The following is a 19,362-nucleotide window of genomic DNA, read 5'->3' as shown; positions in this document are numbered from 1 at the left end:
AAAGATCCTACTGTGCTAATAAGAGGTTCTCACTTCTCAATTGCAGTCATTACATTTACATGTACGCACATTGGTTTTTGCCATCGACATCCAAAATATACCTAATAGGATAATCATGCTCTGGATATAAATATTTTTTTCGTTTAATTATCATGAAGTTGGTTCTATTTTTTTATAGAATTTATTTTAAGCTTTTGATTGGCGTATATGTCTATGTCAAACGAAAAGAGACGTAGCAAATAACCGTGAAAAACTCAAATATATTACAATTCGACGCCATTTTTTGTATAACCTCAACCATTAGCCGCAGACATAGACTTATACTTTTTCCTTCGTCTCGCTCACGACGTATTATTGTATTATTATTGTTGAAATCAGTTAAAAGTTGATAAAATTCTTGACGACACTAGTATATTATTAACTTAACATGAGTAAGCCATAAAGAAAGAAAATTAAGTAACCGTTAGTCGAGAGACTGCTGTCATATTATATATCTGTGCACTAACATTCTTTTCATAGTCTGTGGACAAATGTCAGCTGTTATACTTAAATGACTAAGGGTATGTTCCGATATACACTGCGAGTACTGTATAGTGCTCCCACTGTTCAAAAATTTGTTCCGCTATGGACTGCAGTATACAGCCGCAGCGTCCTAGGAAATATATGACGTCACAAATCCCCGCTATACTTCTACTGCGAGCACTGGCGTTTTCGAGGTAAGGTACTCGCAGTGCTTTGATCACGTGATCAATCAAAACCACTTGAATGCCTAACGGCTGATATAACTTACAGTTTAATAACAAACATTTAAAATTCTAACTTACTTTCTTTGTAGTATTAATTCAATTGACAGTTAATATTAATATAGATTTTTTTAATGCGATAATACTCCAATAATAGTTTTTCTTGTTGAATTGAAAAACTTTGATGCACTCATTTGAAACCTGTGTCGAAAAACGAAGCTGACTAGTATACTGGACTGCGTTCCGTTTTAAATTGTCACCAGTATAGCTGGCTATAGAGAAACGGTTTCACAGTATACTAAATTGACGGTACTCTGTACAGTGGTCGCAGTGTATATCGGAACATACCCTTAGTAGTTATCTGTCATCTGACATCTCTTCAATAGTTTAAAGCATATTATTAATTGATAATAGTTTATAGTTCTGTTGTATATATTTTCAATTATACCATTTTATACACAAGAAAATGGTTTAAGGTCAGGTATCGTACGGCTTCAGCAGTTAATTGAACGAATTGCGATATTTGGTAAAAATTATGGAGTCGTTATCAAAGAATGAATTGATTTCCACAATAACTAAACAGGCTGATCAAATAAAACGATATGAAACCCGACTTAGAGGTAAGTTATTTACTAGTTACAATATGCAGTATTTTTTTAGTTTCCATACAAAATAAAATATTTCTAGAATACACTGACTGAATAACAGCTGTTTCTTCAACCTTTCCAGATGTTGTTGCTGCCTATAAAGGTCTTGTAAAGGAGAAAGAGGCGTTAGAAATAAGCCTAAAGGCTTTAAATAAATCTGATAATAATGATGGTATGTACATATGTAAAAAAGGTTATAAGGTAATTTTATATAAAGAATCAAGACATAATTTCTTATTACACTAAAAAAAGGCATGAAATTGAAATAAAGGTTTTATAATATGTAATAGTATTCTCACAATTAATGTGTTTAAGGCAAACTGCACAAATACATTAAATACATCATCAATTGAATGTTTTGAGAAGGGTTAACATATAATGAACATATGGTACACAAATTGTAGTGTATTTTATTGATACTTCTATTCCAGTTTCAACAAATGAGTCTGTGGCCGCACTTACATTGTCATTATCAACACTTACTACAGAGAAATCACGTATGGAAGAGGCTTTTCAGTCTGATAAGAAAGTTACCCGGGAAAAGGTATTTTAGACAGTACTAGTAAAGGCTTGGGTGACTTTGTGTAGATTTATCCTAAAAACTAGCCTTGATTCTTTTCAGTCATTCTGTTCTGCATAAATGATTGTATAAAAAGTTTAGAGTCGGGAGTGGACTTATCTTTGCATTTGTACATATCTCTAGCATTTGTGGCTGGCATATTAATTAATTATAGCTATTAGAGATTTAGAATAGCTGAGAGTGGCAAGAGGTTAGGGCCCATGACAGTGTCGTGGAGAACATAAGTATGTTCAATGCTTGAGATTTCTATTTTGAAAAATCCATACTACCTATGTACTACTATACTAAAATATTCCACAAGCAGTTGAAGAATATGTAGAAAGGCTACTGTTACATTATGTATGCTTATTTGAAAGTAATGTGTTTTCCATTGATTGAATAACAATTTTATGGAGAACAAATATTAAAAATATGATTAGTGGCTTTTCCATAGCATTTGGTTAGCAATTGATTTTAGTGCCCCTTAACAGTTTACAGCTAGGAATCAATATCAGAAGATAATCAATTGCTTGTATATTGTAATTTTACAGTATGAGAACATAATAGCATCCATGAGAGAAGAGACAAAAACATTAGTACAGCAACATCTAACTGAAGTTAGTAATTTAAAAGCAAAAATTGCATATGAAATTCAAGAACGGGAGAAAGAGAGGACAGATCATTTGGCAATGTTGAAGTAAGTACGTAAAAATAAAAATGTTACTGTTGTATGAAAATCAGTACTTTATCTCAATGAGTGCAGTGAGTGATGACTCAAACATTAATAAAAAAAAAAGGGTGCGTATACTTATGTATGCGCGTAAGAAGTTATACTTCTTTGGCTTTCATTATTTTTGTAAATATTAAATAATTAATTATAAATATTTAACGTTAATAATTTAATATTTGGTATATTAAATAACTATTAATTAATATTAATTATTATTATTATTTATTATTTTATAATTCATTCAATTTAATAACTAGCTATGTTTCATAACCTTTTAACTAAATAACAATAGGTCTTTGTGAAAAAGCATTGCAAAATTTATTTCAAAAAATAATTAAAACTCCTGTATTTGTTTAAAAGGTACTTATGGTCATTCAAAATTCTTGGCATAGCTGCTAACTTCACGCATATTCTAATTCTTTTTACTCGCAGATTGTCTTATTCCCATCTCGCTCGCGCACGCTCGGCGCCCGGCTGGTTTAAAAAGAATTCGTTAACTCCATACTGATAATGTTGTGTTATCGAAATCGCAATATCATAGAAAATGCACTTTTTAACGTAACAAAAGTAAATAAATAATATTATATAGCTGACTATTATTTCACCAACTTTCAGAGAACTTCATGTGAAATTCAATGAAGAAAGGAAATATAAAGAAAAACTAGAAGACAAAGTAGTTACCACAAGTGAGTCACAAGGTGGTTATATTTAATTTTATTATCATCTAAAATGGTGCTATTTTCATGACTTATTAACATTATTGAATAAATAAATTCAATTAAATCATTTAGGTTGACAATCATCATTATTATCTTATTACAATCAATTTCCTGGAAATGTGACCTAACATTCACTTAAAAAATTGTGTTATACCAATCAGGATAAAGTGACTTCGGTCCTTTTTAACCTACTTGCCAAAAATCTGTGTAATCATCAACTTGCATTGTTCGGAAGCCCTAGTTTTGTCTAACTTATTCTGATTACTATAAAATAGCCTAATATATTCATTCCAATTTTATATAAATGAACTAATTAACACTATATATTGAAAGAAAAAACTTTTTAACCGGATTAAAGATATGTATTATTATAAATTTACAATTATTTCTTAACATAAATTTAAATTTATCCGACGTTTCGCGTGCTTTACAGCGCGCGTCGTCACCGTGATCTTGTCTTAGTCTTTAAATGTGTATAGGTTATGTTAATCAAAGACAATACTAATATATATATTGAATTTTTCACACAATCAACACAATTTTTTTTTATTTAATACTTTTTAGTGCATTCTGGAGTCAACTATATTTTTTGTTCAAAAGGAATTTATGATATATTTCAGCGTCTCAAGCAGAGCTCGAAAAGCGAGTTCGTGACTTGAGTAGTGCTTTGGAAGCGAACCAACGTCGCTTGGCGCGAGCCGAGTCTCGCTCTGGTGAGACGCCCGCGTCTCTTGTGCGACTTCAGCAGAAACTGACGTTACTGGAACAGTCACACTCTGTTGCAATACGAGAGGTATTTAAGTTAATTTTTCATAAACTATCTTTCATAATAATCAAGGGCGTAGAACGGAAGAGAAGAACTGGCAATAAACTCTCCGCCACTCTTTTTAATCGCCAAGTTTTTTTGTTTTACACAACGTTTGTATGGAGCTGCAACCTTACATTGCACACATGCATTACAATGCACTTACATTCTTGCGACACATTCACATTAAAAAATCGAGCTGTGTGTGCCTAGTCATAGGTGTATGTTGATGTTGAGATCAAGAGAGAATATGCCAGCGCCGGAGCCACACTCTGTTTTTTTGCCATCGGTAGTAGAGTAATACTGCAGGATAGAAAGAAAGATAATAGAAATAGTCCATCCTTGAAATAATAATTGTAAAACTTATAAAGAAAAGGGACTCGAGTACAAAATGTTATTTTACACGCTTTATATTAGCTTCACCTGTATGTATGTATGTAACCGACTCCTTCGGACTCGATTTTGACCCACTTTAAACGGACAGATTTAATTCAAACTTTGTACACTTATAAAGAATCAGCGACAATATAATAATTTCATAGGTTTATCTCGAAAAAACAATGAAATTTTTTTTAAGTCCACAAAGCAATACGATCAAATTGAGACAACACGTATTGCTGCTAGGACTAAAAAGTGGAAAATAAATATAGTTAAAAAAAACTATAAAACACGCTTTTAAAGCATATAAAACTACTGGTTTTATTGTGAAAAAGCGTGGGTTGCTCGATAGACGAAAAATATGGCAATAAATATAGTTTTAATAAAGTAAATATAGTTGTAATATAGCGTGGCGCGCTCTCCACGCTTTTTCACAATAATACCAGTATTTTTTGTTCATTACCATTTTCAGCCTAAATTAGGAATTATTTTTCACTTTTTAGTTTGATGTGCTTTAAAAGCGTGTTTTATAGTTTTTTTTAACTATATTTATTTAAATTCCAATTCCAGGAGCAAATTAAAGTTAAGCGCGCTGAGGAGTCAGCACGAAAAATCTGCGCTCGACAGGAAGAGAGGGTCGCTCTCTTAGAGGGAAAACTTGCGGAACTCTCACACACAATAGGAGAATACGATCTTCAAAGACGAAGGGACCAGCAGACCATTCGACAGCTCAGGGACTCTGTAAATGGGAGATTGTTAGAGAGAATTACTAGTAGATTGGAAGGTAAGTTCTTACAACAACAAAAAATCCAGTGGCGCTACAACCTTTTTAGGTCAAAGGTTAATGAAACATATACAGAAATCCGAGGTGGGCTTCAGATTTCTGTATATGTTTCATGAACATATTTTGTCAATCTAATAGGCAAGGGAGCGTTCAAGTATTACGCAACGAATTTTGGGGGGGGGGGGAGGTCTGTTTGTAAAACGTCACGATGCGGGGCGGAGATTGAGTTACGTTATTGTTAATATTATTTTCGACTTTCCAGTACTTTACACCACATAATGGTTATTTTTAGGTATAAAGAGTCACTGGATGTAACGAGCCGTTTTCTTCACCGTACGAGCGAGTGTTAAATTGAGCACATAGACATTGGTGCACAGCCGGGAATCGAACCTACGACCTTAAGTATGAGAGTCGTACGCTGAAGCCACTAGGCTAATACTGCTCAGTTCTTACAATAGAATCAGATAAAATAACACTATTTGATGTGCCCAAAGTTATGTATTATTAAAAGGACTATCAAATTACGTACGTTACGTAACGTAACGTTTGGTATGCCATACTTGGTTGATATGCTTGCGTTAATTAAAATGCTTAGAGTGACAATTGGTATTCCCTAGAAAAGCTTCTATCGTCTATCTATGTCGGTTAACGTATATATAAATAATATGCTTAATTATTTATATATGTATATTACTTAAATTTAACGTTAAAATTTAAAATAAGGAGTGTACTTAATGTAACTAGCTGTTATTGTTAGATTTAATCTGAAAATCAGATATAAAATATGTCAAAACAGATTAGACATATTTATAATTTTTTCTTAATATTTACAGATGACTCTTCAATAAGCGAAACAGACAACGACAAGCTAGCAGACACAGAGTACTTACAAACACTCATAGACAAAATACACATTTTGAAAAAGGAACTTATAGCTGAAAACGATAAACAAGGGAATCCCATAGATTTGACTACTGTTTTAAATATAGAGGCATTTGAGCATGTGCACTCAAAATGTAAAAAGGATTATGAGTTATTACGAAAAGAGTTTGAAAACTATAGAATAAGTGTGAAGAGTAGTGTAAATGGGGATAAGGAGAGTGAAATAGCAACATTGAAAAGTGAGATAGCTGTATTAAATGATAAGGTAGAGACATATCAGCTGATGTTAGAGCAAGAACAACAGGATAAGATGGATTCACTTAAGTTGCAAGAAGAGGTTTGTTATGAAAGTTATTTTGTTTAATACTTATGGCCAAAACGAAGAGTTTGATTTTGCTAAATTTAATGTTTTTTTTTTCATTTCTTTCTTATTTTATTGTTTATCTAATAGCTTATTATAAAGAGTTTCACTTTAAACAATTAACAACGTAAATCATCAGAATAAAATGCGTTTAATAAGTGATTATTAACAAGCTGTGAATCTTGTTGAAGCTTGTTGAATTGTAGGAAAAGTATAGAAAATAAAAATATTTTTCACAGAATTTTTTTTCCTATTTATTTATTTTTTTTAATTAAGGAAACTTGTTTAAAACTTTGAATTTGTAACAGATTTTATGATTTTTTGGATAACGAAAATAGGCCTACATACTTTGATGTTACATAGATGCAATCACAAACAAAAGCAATATTCTAAACTCCAATTTCGTTATTGTTAGTACCTCCCGTATGGTCTAGTGGCTAGGATACCTGGCTTTCACCCAGGAGGCTCGGGTTCGATTCCCGGTACGGGAAATACTTTTTATTTTTTTATTCTTTTAATTGTACATTAATTTTAAATTTTATTCATTTTACATTGTAGTTTTAATGCAACATTTGAAATTAAAAAAAGCATTTTTTTGTCAAATAATTTTTACAAATTTTTACTTGGTAATGTTTAGTATGCAATCTTTCATAGTCCTCTGGTATTAATGTTAATATATAATATATATGTTATTATTATTAATTATTAATTATTTATATTTTATCAGAAATTAAAAAGTGAAAAAGACTACCACACGGAGATAGTAACCGATCTGCGTAACCGCATACAAAATCTCGAGAAGCACGTTCAGACCCAACGTGAGCGATACTCTACTTTGCTAGAAGAGACAGACAACTTGATCAGGTCGAGAGGAGACAGATCCCGGAAGGTCAGCTCGGAGGAGGGATATAAGGATGGCCATGTTTTAACTGTAAGATCACATTAAAAATAACTTAACTTTTGGTTGAATAGATTACACAAAGTGTCATAAAATGGATCCCATATATTTCGTTTATTATTATTATTATTTTTTTGATTGGACAATTCACACCAATTGACCTAGTCCCATGCTAAGCTGGTGAAGCTTGTGTTATAGGTACTAGGCAACGGATATACATACATATTATAGATAGATAGACATATAAATACATATTTAAACACCTAAGACCTAAGCACAACACCAAATGCTCATCACATCGATGTTTGTCTCAGCCGGGATCGAACCTGGGACCCATGGATTCGCAGTCAGGGGTACTAACCAATGAGCCGTCCGTTCTTTCTCAATTTCTTCCACTTAAACATTAAGTAACTCGACTATATATATATTAAATAATATAGATTCTTTTATATTTCAAATATATGGAGGTGGTGGCGATAAAAATCAACTATGTATGTAGTGTGTCGCTGAATAAAATTTAATTTTACCAGCAGGATAAAACCGCCTTACCACACATGCTGCATTACGCCCACGAATTAGCCCGTAAGGACCTTGATATTACCCAATTACGGCGTGAAAAACATCACCTCGAGGGACAGTATAGAGAGTGTCAACGGGATGCGACAATTGACAAGGAACGATTCAAGGAGGTTATAAGGACCCTAAAGGAGGAAATTGACAGGTATAAAAGAGTAAAATTTACACGCAATAAAAAAAAAGATACTTTCAAATTGTGTCCATTGTGTTGGCATTTTGCTATATATTAAAAAAAATGTAAGACATGGTATCTTGGTCGCAAATGACAAGGCCAGTATAATAATAGCTTTTAATTATATTTGGTTTCAATTACTAGCACACAGCTAGCGCCATCTAGTATTCATTTTTGTCCGCAACACGACGGCAAATGTTGCATAAAAGAATGTTCTTAATTTTACGGACTAATGGTTTATGAATCCATTCAAACGAAATTAGATGCAAATGTTTAACATAAATTCGCAAAATTTAATTTTAATTTTGACAAAAATATTGACAGTATAAAATTTAATATCGCATCAGTAGTCTAATAGGCTATTTGCCTATTAGATTTTATTTTATTTTATATTACTTTTTTCGGTCACTTGTATTCACCATGTTGCACATTTTTAAGCTATTTAATTTGTATGTATGTGTGTAATGTTTAAATAAAAGTTCTCGTAATTTAATTTCAGATTACGTCGCATCCAATCGCGAGAGGGCGCTAATCTTGAATATCTCAAGAATGTTGTGTTAGCGTACCTCATGTCAACAGATGACGCCGGTCGCAAACATATGTTAAATGCAATTACTGCAGTATTACATTTTACAGCCACTGAGAAGAAAATGGTTCTTAATACTATGTAGATGGTACGGGGTAATTATAAAATGTGAACTGTATTGGTTACCATTTTTATATGGAAACCAACGTTTTTGTGAAAGAATTGTGTCTAAATAAAGTTTAAATTGTGGGTGTGAATTTTTTTGTAGTATATTTCTTGTAAAGGTCAGTACTTACATACGGTATTACTCGATAGTTTTACTCAAAGTCGAGTAAAAATCAACGTATGGACCGCAAAACTCACAGCTCGAAGGCTCGCACCGAGCCGGCTCGATGGGATTAAATGAAAGTAATTTCCTTCGAACCTACTCGAAGCGAGCCGTCAATCTTGACTTGAACGTGTGTACGTGACTGCGAGTGGCGTGAGGCGAGCGTCAGTCTGGTACTGTTTATCGTAATTAAAACACGTGTTTTTAAGAGAAATGGATTTGCGAGTTTATTCCAAAAGCGCTATAGAAGACTTTATATCAATCTCAATGTGTGGACGAAAGCCCATGCCATGGGTTTTACTCGACAGTTTAGCTCGATCGAGTAATACCGTATGTGCGTACTGACCTTATGTATAAAGCGTTTTATGATAACTCTATTTAAAATCGAATTTGTTTCTCTATTTCAATTTACTTAAGAACGTATTTATTACTATATTAGAAGTTCCTGTTTCGGAAGCCAAGACACATTTTGGGTCGTAAGTGTGGGTAAATAATTTTAAAGTTATACATCTTTTCGCGCGTTAGGGAAAAATGATGAGTGTAAATTTATACGATGCGCGCGCGCACTGTTACAAAAAACCGACACCCTGAAGTTAGCTATAGTCAACATTTTAGTTTTTTCTATTGTTAGTGTCGTTTTTTGAAAAGATGTTTATCTTGTTACGTCAAAGAAGTATAACTTCTAATGCGTGTACATAAGTACACACACACGTTTTTTTTATTGAAACATGAACTATAATTTCTTTAACTTCAGCTAAGTGAGCTTTTATTATAATTATATTAAAGAACACTCGATAGTGAGACACTTAATTTTTAGCTATATAGAAAATTCAAAATAGATGACAAATCATCCGCCAACATATCATTTGTTTGTTAATTAAAATATGCGTCCGTAACTCTTTAGAATATTCTGTATATAGTACTAAAGTTAGGTTTAAATTATAAATTAAAACGTCTTAATAGAATCCAAATTTAAAAGTTAAAATGTTATATTGTACATTTCCTAACACGTTAAAATTAAGTTGTAAATATTTCGTTGTTTATAATAAATATATTTTATGAATGGTGGATGCAAAGGTGTGTGATTAATATGTATTAAATAGAAGCTGGTAACAACATTCCGTTTAATTGTAATTTAAATATATATAATATTTTTGTTTTAGGCATTGTCATGAGTGTAAAATAAATCTGTATTTATATAAACGTTTTTCTTTTTCTCATCTATACCAACGTAAACCTTTCCAAAAAAAATTAGGTACCTAAGTTTTGCTATAAATTTCTATTAATGAATTAATGAAATTAATCACAAAAACAGAGTGTCTTCCCTTTGATAGAGACTGTAAGTAGTGTGATTGGACACTTTCTTAAGTTAAATATCTTTTTTAGTAAATATTATGGTTAGCATTAGAAATTTATTAGTCTAAAGCAGGGTTCCCCAAACTTTTTTGTGTCGTAGACCCCTTGCCATGTTTTTCCGTGTTGGGTAGACCCCCTACTTACCTGATATTGATTTCCTGTAAATTTCTAGTGAAGTTTAGTGTTAAAAACTTAAAGTATCAAATTGGGGAACTGAGAAAATTCGCCCCGTCCAATATTTTGCTTCATTAGTTTAACTCTGGCAAGAAACGCTGATAAGATGGACTTTGTTTTAATCAAATTTAAACTGTCGCCTTGTAATTGCAAATTAACCATATTAAATTTTGTAAACAAATCTGTTAAATAGGCGATGTCTGTTTTCCTCTATTAGTGTATGTGTTGAGATCCCCCATTTTCATTTCATGGACCACCAAATTTTTTTTTCGCTGACGTAGACCCCTTGCAGGTTGTCATAGACCCCTAGGGGTCGATATAGACCACTTTGGGAATCACTGGTCTAAAGCTTGGCTAGATATATAAATCATTAAATTCCTCATGAGTTTCAAACAAGTTGTTTGGTGTTCATATTCTTTTGGTCAATGGCCGTGTTAGTATTTTCCATCAATACAATACTATGTATTTTTATATGGTCGAAAAGTGTTTACTACCTCCTTGATTACGACGTTACCTTTTTACGAATTTAACATACAATCAACCGATGGATCATGGTTTTGATTGCTAGAAGAAAAAAAAAGTTTTTTTTATAAAAAAAAATTACAAAAAAACAAACAACAAAGCAAGCGCAGTATTTTGTTTCACATTAGTACTCATTAGTATTCATTAACATTAGACCCATTGAGTGAGTTTTAAACCATTAATAAAGCATTAGATTTTGCTATGATGACAATTGAGAAGTAAAAAGTTTGAATAAAGTTTGCTTGGAATTGAGTAAGTACAAGAAGTGAAATTCCGTAGCGATTCGGATACAAAATTGATCGGTTCAACTCTTTTGTTCGTTAATGGACTGCCTTGATTAATGAGGTACAGACATTGTCTCTTAATTAGTTTTGGTATTGTCACAGTTTATATAACTAAACAGAGGGGAAATATATCCTGTGATTTGCTAAAGATAGAAATCACACTCATGGAAGAATACACAATTATTAATTGATTCGTGGTTTTTTGACATAAGAGGTTAACATTCTACAGCGACGCTATCTACGCTACGCTATCGTCTATCGACGCTGTCTACATTAAACATCATGTTTCATGTAAACTATATCATAGCAAACTTCAAAATGATCTGGTGACATGCTGTTTTGTATTGAATAAATGTGGCTATAAACTCTTTAAATGCGAACTTATATTTACTAATTTTGATAATGATATTGACTGAATTGACAATTCAAAGGGAATAAACTTTTTTATTTTCGTAATAAAGTGCTATATGCTAAATAATCAATATGAATGAAAATACAGAAATGTATGGTTTGTGTGGAAGAGACTTCCACCAAAGAATTTACTTAAAAGGACTCGTGACTCGCGCTCCCCGTATGTGATATGCGATATTATCTGTTTTTTTATAAATTGAATTTAAAATAAATTAACTGCATTCGATCATAGAAGAGAACACTTATAAGACCGACTTCACTCCTTTAATAATTGTTTGTGTGTGTCGCGTATATAACTCTTGTTATTTTGTGCATAAGTGTTAATTAATAAATAAGCTTATTGGAAAAGAATTTGATTATGGTAGTGGAACAAAACCTTAATTTCTAATAACGTCCGTGCTTTACTTTAAATTTATATTTTTAATCTGTTTCGCTTGTCCAGAGCACAGCAATGTGCACAGAGCAATAAGATGTTATGAGTTTAATTAAAACAGTTATTTATCACACGTATTGTTGTTGAGTTAAATTGGATTCTTTAAAGTAACGTTTTATTACGTTACTCTTTGGTCTTTGCGTGCCAGGGTTTAAAATAAATCGTGAACTAATGTTAGATAGATTACACAGCCGTTTTAAATTACGAGAATAAATATACTCGTATATAAAAATAATAAAATTTTGTTTGCCAAAGTAACATATTGTATTCGCCGCTTTTCTGTATGATTGTTCAGTGAGATGTGGATTTTTTACAATTGATATTTTTTTATGGCCCAACTTATTTGCTTATCAGTATTGCTACAACTACTTAATATAGAATATCTAAACAATTACATTATTACACAAAAGCCAAAAAGAATGCACATTCAAACAGAAACATAAAAAACCGATAGCAATTATAACCGATTTATACAAATAAATGTATTTATACCTAGTCTTGCCATAAATACTAAAACATAGAAAAAACATTTTTTTTCTATTGCAAATAACATTTATTACTTTTAGAGTTTAATACATAAATATAAAACAATTTAAAGTATAAAAAGCTTCTTCGAAGTGGTCTCCATCGGCTACAATACGGACTGTATTTATTTATTTTTTAAACGTTAGTTAGTTATCAATAGAAGCACGCGTTCTATGGGAAAATTCTTCACTGCCAATCTGTGACCTCCCTGTACGTACCGCTTCAGTAGTTGTTTCGTTTTTACCACCCTATTATTTTTTAAATTATCAGTTAAAAAAATGACCAGTACGTCTATTATACAAGTCCTAAGTCATCTTTTAAAATACGCGACATAGAATCTTTTGCTTTCGGACAAAATGTCTTCGAATTCTTTCCCTTAATTCTTTGACCACCTTTTTGGTACGACCACTACGTGGACGGCCAGATCTTTTTCTGTCACAAACAGAGGAGGTCTCATTGTACCTATTAATACACAAATATTTTACTAATACCAAGCGTATGGAGAGTTTTAAAAATTGCATTTGGCTCCATACCTACTTTTTGTAATGCGATTCGGTTCTCTTTATCACCCCACTCCATTTTAATATCGCAAAATATCTCGTACAATGTATTGGCGCCAAAATGAGACAACCCAATGAACAATCTACAAATGACAGATTCCAAATTCAAATGTAATATTTTGTTTATTTTTAATTGTAACAGTATTTATGGCTAGACTAAGTATATAATAAATTGTAAGATGCATTGACCATTATAATATACATATTTAATATAAAAGAGGAATAATAAAGCCATTATATCTAATAAAGGATGCCAGAGTTTTTTATATTATGTTTTAAGTATTATTTAATTTTAAAACACCCGTTTCGATATAATGGCACTTATAAGCCCGTATTAATATTATCGTCCAGAGTCAGAGTTGGCAAGCAAGCATTTAATTACAGCATGTACACCACCTACATCGCCACTTGGCACTCGACGCTGAAAAAGTCAGTAATTGTCGCGAGAATTTGAGAATTGTTGCTGTTTCGACTTAATTGTCGTGTACAGATTTGTTTTTGGAGCTTCTGCATCATGTTATCTAAATTATAAATCAAATCTGTAAGAAATAATGTTAGAGCGGCTTGCTAGTTTTCCGAGCGGCGTAGCGTTGCGTAGAGATGTGGGGTCACTCTGCATCTTCTACCGCATTTACCATTGAGAGTGTTCAGAGGAGTTGTTCGGATTAATACCTGCAGCTGAATTTCATCATCGGACGTCGAGGCAGAATATGTAATTCCACCCGTATCACCTCGACGTCCGCCGTTCCATAACTGGGCGTTTTTCAAGGCAGTTTTTGCCGCGCACCACCACTGTGGAACCAGCTGCCCACTGAAGTATTTCCGAACCAATTCGACTTAGGGTCCTTCAAGAAAAAAGCGTAACAATTCTTAAAAGGCCGGCAACGGACTCGCGAGCCCTCTGGCATTGAGAGTGTCCATGGGCGGCGGTATCACTTTCCATCAGGTGAGCCTCCTGCCCGTTTGCCCCTGTTCTATAAAAAAAATAAAATGGAATTAGAAATTGTCTCACTGCGTCACACAGTTTACAGTTAAGTTACACGTTATAATAATAAAAACGAGTAAATGCTATTAGAATTATACAAACTACAAATGTAAGGACGACACACAACATATCGTATCCTACAAAGTCCCATTATATTGTCTAACAGCCTTAAAGAAAAATATAATATCATTCACATTCTCCCCACATAATAGTACTATTAGAGATATACCCCAGACAGTGCCATGGCACGTTGCTAATAGTCTAGCATTTTTCACCGCAGCACACGATGACAGTGCATTCATTTCCCCGTCCAGCCCGTCTCTGGCACGATGAACGAATATAAAGAAGATTATGCCAGAGCGGATGCCATTTTGAAATGCTTTCCGCTAAAATATGGTTAGATTCAAATGCAATTTTATTTATTCTCTCCTGAAAGTTAATACCTACCTCGAAGAAATCGCGACTTGAAACTATATTAATATTTTATTCTAGCTAAAGCCCGCGACTTTCTGTATTACTTTGTTTTGGTAACTAAAGATTTTATCGATACATTAACAATAACAAGGTAAATGAAATTAGTTTAACAAACATTTCGAAGTAAATTTTACTTGAGTTTGTAATAAATTTTATATAACACAAATTTCTTGCTTTAATAATAATTTCTTTCCATTCTGTATCCTGTATAAATTCTGTATTCATCTGTATTGATACATTAGGGCTATAAATTAAATTTAAAAATATTTTATATCAGAACAAAGACGTTTTAAATATTTCTATCCATATAATATACCTACGTATACTCATATGTAATACCACAAGAGCTTCAAAATTATCGGGTATTTCCCGATAGGTTCGTTGCAAACAATTAATATAGTCGTCATGACGACTATATTTGTTTGCAACGAACCTTGAGGGAAATACCAGATAATTTTGAAGCTCGAGTGGTATTCGGGGGATTATTTTTCCGACCCAAATGTCGGCCAATAGAATTGCACCATGAGACGAAATGTACAGTTAACAAATAAGAATTTCATAATGAATAAAACAACTACTTAATACTTTTCTTGAAGCAACGACCAGAGAAAATTTTCAGAAAAAAATTTCAGTATAATACCATGTAGGTTGTACCACGTGACGTCGAATGGTGCAATTCTATTGGCCGACATTAGGGTCGGAAAAATAATCGTAATATATTTCCGATATTGCAAGACGTATGACATAAGCGTCTTAGCAGTAGTGACAAGTTCGATTTGTGTTTCCGGTCACGGTGGCGAATGTTTCCTGTTCGTACGTTAGGGACGTGTGGCTCGGCTCCAGAATCTTATCCGCGGATACGGGGATCATGTTATCATTATTGTTGGAATTTCAATGGATTCCCGATCGCTATTGCTATACGAATCGTGTCGAGAATTGGTTAGGCTATCTCTACATAATGGTTTCACTTTCATGATACTTTTTGTCTTCTATAAATTGATTTTGACAATTCTTGAATAAATATGTCTGGTTTTTACATATCTTATAAAAACATAAAAAGGGTCATCAAATAAAGACTTTAAATATAAATTGTTTAATTAGACATTATTTTTCAAATTTAGTAAACAACAGTTTGTAATGTTTAATCAGCAAAAAATACTACAAATAAAATATTTCTACTCATAATAACTGTATTGTGTTTTTTTACTACGTTAGTAATTTTATTTTTGGCGCGTACATGTAAAGCTACCATGTAATCTAGTAGCGATCCCGATATTAAGTTTCCGTACCACATTACTTCAAGTTTGCAACATCAGCGCTATCTACAGATATTGAGAGAACTTAGATGACAGCATTTCTGTTATTGACTAAGTCAAGACAAAGAAAGTCTAAAACCGCATACATGTTTGCTACTATTGTTACTTTCGTTGTATCCTTTGTAAAAAAAATCCTTTAGACAAATTCTGGTACGTACAAATTCAGTTACTCATGAATATTTGCAAGCTCAACTATATCTCGTCTAGCTTACATTACTGGCCACTCTAGATGCAAAGTATAGCATCACTGGTGTCTTCGAGCGTCCCGTCCTTAACATATTTAGCTGTCGTTTGCCGCAGACGCTGCGAAAACGTATCTTTGAATTTTTCTACTATCAGTGTTGTTCGTTCACGATATTTTTGCACGACAAAGTCGCCAATATCTCGGCGATCAATATTAGTGTTCTCATTTTTGACGAATATTTAAATACTTCAATACCGTAAGGTTTTATCGTTCTTTAAATTATAGAGCCGTGATTAAAGAGTATACATATGGGTAATGAAAGATCGTCTAAATAAAGTAAATAAAGTGCTCAAATGTCGAAGTCGAAGACCGAGTTAGAATTCAATTATCGATATACAGGAAGACGTCCACATCCCTAATTTTTATGAATACGTTTTCTGCTTAGTGTATTTTATGATACTTTTGAAATCCCACAGATGTTGAGTTTGCATATCTCATAAATAACTCGCTGAAATAAATAATAATGTTTCAAAACATTTTGTTTAGCATGTATGAGACATACTAAGATGCTCTGATAATAACTTTTTACTATTACAAAGCCTGCATAAGTTCTCGCTTAGTTTAAAAATATGATATAATCCACTATCTACATTTAAAATCTATTGGTGGTACATAACCACGATGGTTTTAATTATAGATGGTTTACGGAGATCTTGGCAAAAAAAGATTATAATATATTATTAAGTATATAACGGTTTTAGTTATAATTTTTATAAGCATGTCAGACACATTTAAAAACGTATATATGTCAGATATAATTATATTATATTATTGTATATGACGGAGTGGGATAGGGGACAGAAGTAAGGACAAGACTTTTGACGTAGTAGGACCTAGAATTTGACGGAGAAATAGGGTGAGTGAACTAGAAACTAGAAAGCCTGAATATTATTTTTATTTTTCAATAATTTATCTCTCCTACACTCTTTAGGTTTTCTTTTAGGCAAGATTTTGGTTTACAAGGAAATCGTAAGGAACTGTAACCCACATATATTTTTATTTAAATAAAAAGTAGATTTGATTTCAATTCAAGGATAAATAGAAAAACACACTTCTAATTTTTATCTTCCTTAAACATAACTAAACGGAACTAAGGAGATGTATATACTTCAATCGAGTGAAATATAAAATAAAGTCGAATTTATAATAAAAATCCGTGCTAGTTTTGATGTTACACGAAGACCATTTTTCATCATATCTTCAATATCAGGTTTTATGTTTTATGTAGAGCAGTTTGGTCTAGTGGCTTCAGTGTGCGACTGTCATCCTTGTGGTTGTAGGTTCGATCCCCGCCTTTGCACTAATGGACTTTCTGCCTATGTTGGCATTTAACATTTGCTCATACGGTGAAGGAAAACATCGCGAGGAAACCGCCATGCCTTTGTTTTTTTATATATTGTAAACATGTATTGTATCAATTTTAAAATGATGAAAGATGCTAGCAACGAAGAAGGTATCAAATAGCCACTTCTTCCTTGTATCTTTACCCTTTTGTATTTGTATCATTTTGATTTCGCTTATAAATCTCACTATTCATAAAAAGCCTTTGAGAATAAAATAAATTAAAATAAAACCGCCATACCTTAGTTCCAAAGGGTTGGCGTGTGTCAGTAGATTGATCACATATTTGCTTACTATAAACAACGATTGATCACGAAATAAATCCATAAATCTGAGGCCCAGACCCAAGAACTTGTAGTAATAGTAGTGTTAGTGGTAACTTAAACTTGGTATATATTACAAACGACTAATCAATTCTACCCTAGTACGTGCTGAGAGATTAAGCCATCATTCCATCTTTATGTACACTGTAGAAGCAATTTAGAGCAGACAATATAAACTTTGATAAACGTTTCATTAATATAAGCATGTTTGGGATGTAACATACATTGTCGTTGTACCTAAAGCGTGTGCAGCGGAAGGCGGGTTGATACATACAGACGCTACGAGCGGATAGCAATATGTTAGAGTTAATCAATTACCGTCTAAAATTCGTAATATTAGCGCGTTTAACCAATTCAAAAGGGCATTAAGATACATATCAGAATGAGCGTAGTAGACTAAAATTGTGACGGCTGATGGCAACGTGTATCTCATTCGTATATATTAAGTTTCTCATGTAAATAAAATACATAATTTTTTGTAATGAGAAATAAAGTTCTTTGAACATTAGAAATTGGATTGCACAAGATCTTGAAAATGGAATTGGGAACACGTATTTTGGCTTATATTTGGCAGTTAAGTAAATCTATAGGTTAACAAGGTATCATATTGTTGGTACTTTTAAGGAAAACATACCTGTGTCCCATATAACATACCCTTATAATGAATATGTACTTATAACGAATAAACAAATGTATTATTTAATATGTAATTGTGAATCACATACTTAATAGCTTGGTTTATTTCTAAAAATTCTTTAACATACATAAAGTTTTCAGTTAAATATTTTAGTTAATATATTGTCAAAATTTCTTCTGCAGAACCGGTTCTTGTTTAACTGTCACTTATAGTAAACCAAGTCCGGATTAAAGGTATTAAATTTGATGCACAAATCATTTATTGTTTGTGATATGAAATTTAGAATTGTTGATTACTTATTATTTACACTTTAAGACTAAAGGCTGGCTGTTATAACTGTAATTGTTGTGTTTCTAGTGCTATTCGAAGCAGTTCCTCGGTGGTGATCTTCTTCTAAGTAAATCTAAATACCACTTAGATACTGAATCACCATATTATTAAAGTATTAGTAGGGACATACTGAGGTACATAAAGAAACATACATTTATGGTAAGGCAAACAATCCCTTTTTGTATAACTAGGTTCAGAAAGAGCAATCAATATGTTTGCTAATTTACATAGCGTTGTGTACCATGCAGAACCGCGACTATGTCATAAAACTCGTATCAACCCCACAACTTCGGACAAAGCCGCGCGATAAACTGTATTCTCCGCTTTGGCGCTTATCAT

The 19,362-nt window shown here is 32.6% G+C and overlaps 1 protein-coding gene and 1 non-coding gene across 4 annotated transcripts; both read left to right on the top strand.

Moving 5' to 3' along the window:
• The first annotated feature begins 1,147 nt into the window (after window positions 1-1,147).
• Window positions 1,148-9,029, top strand: LOC125052520 (GRIP and coiled-coil domain-containing protein 1). 3 transcript variants are annotated; one of them, XM_047653414.1, is made up of 11 exons: window positions 1,148-1,363; window positions 1,473-1,562; window positions 1,822-1,934; window positions 2,501-2,646; window positions 3,295-3,365; window positions 4,019-4,191; window positions 5,152-5,365; window positions 6,199-6,584; window positions 7,336-7,539; window positions 8,037-8,227; window positions 8,754-9,029. In XM_047653414.1, the coding sequence occupies exons 1-11, from the start codon at window positions 1,279-1,281 to the stop codon at window positions 8,923-8,925; spliced, it is 1,845 nt and encodes a 614-aa protein (XP_047509370.1). In that variant the 5' UTR covers window positions 1,148-1,278; the 3' UTR covers window positions 8,926-9,029. The 3 variants fall into 3 exon arrangements, with proteins under 3 accessions (XP_047509370.1, XP_047509368.1, XP_047509367.1); XM_047653412.1 differs by having other exon boundaries at window positions 3,295-3,377; window positions 8,040-8,227; XM_047653411.1 differs by having other exon boundaries at window positions 3,295-3,377.
• Trnae-uuc lies at window positions 7,028-7,099 on the top strand. The gene has a single exon. It is a non-coding gene; the product is annotated as a tRNA-Glu (tRNA).
• Window positions 9,030-19,362: the final 10,333 nt, after the last annotated feature.

This window comes from Pieris napi, chromosome 9 (assembly GCF_905475465.1).
Source record: "Pieris napi chromosome 9, ilPieNapi1.2, whole genome shotgun sequence".
Lineage (NCBI taxonomy): Eukaryota > Metazoa > Arthropoda > Insecta > Lepidoptera > Pieridae > Pieris > Pieris napi.
The sequence above is the reverse complement of the archived record's forward strand: the minus strand, read 5'-3'. Positions and strand labels throughout refer to the sequence as shown.

Coding starts and splice junctions, on each gene's coding strand:
- LOC125052520 (XM_047653411.1), top strand. CDS start 1,279: ATGGAGTCGTTATCAAAGAATGAATTGATTTCCACAATAACTAAACAG. Junction 1,935..2,500: donor AGAAAGTTACCCGGGAAAAG/GTATTTTAGACA, acceptor GTAATTTTACAG/TATGAGAACATAATAGCATC. Junction 7,540..8,036: donor AGGATGGCCATGTTTTAACT/GTAAGATCACAT, acceptor TAATTTTACCAG/CAGGATAAAACCGCCTTACC.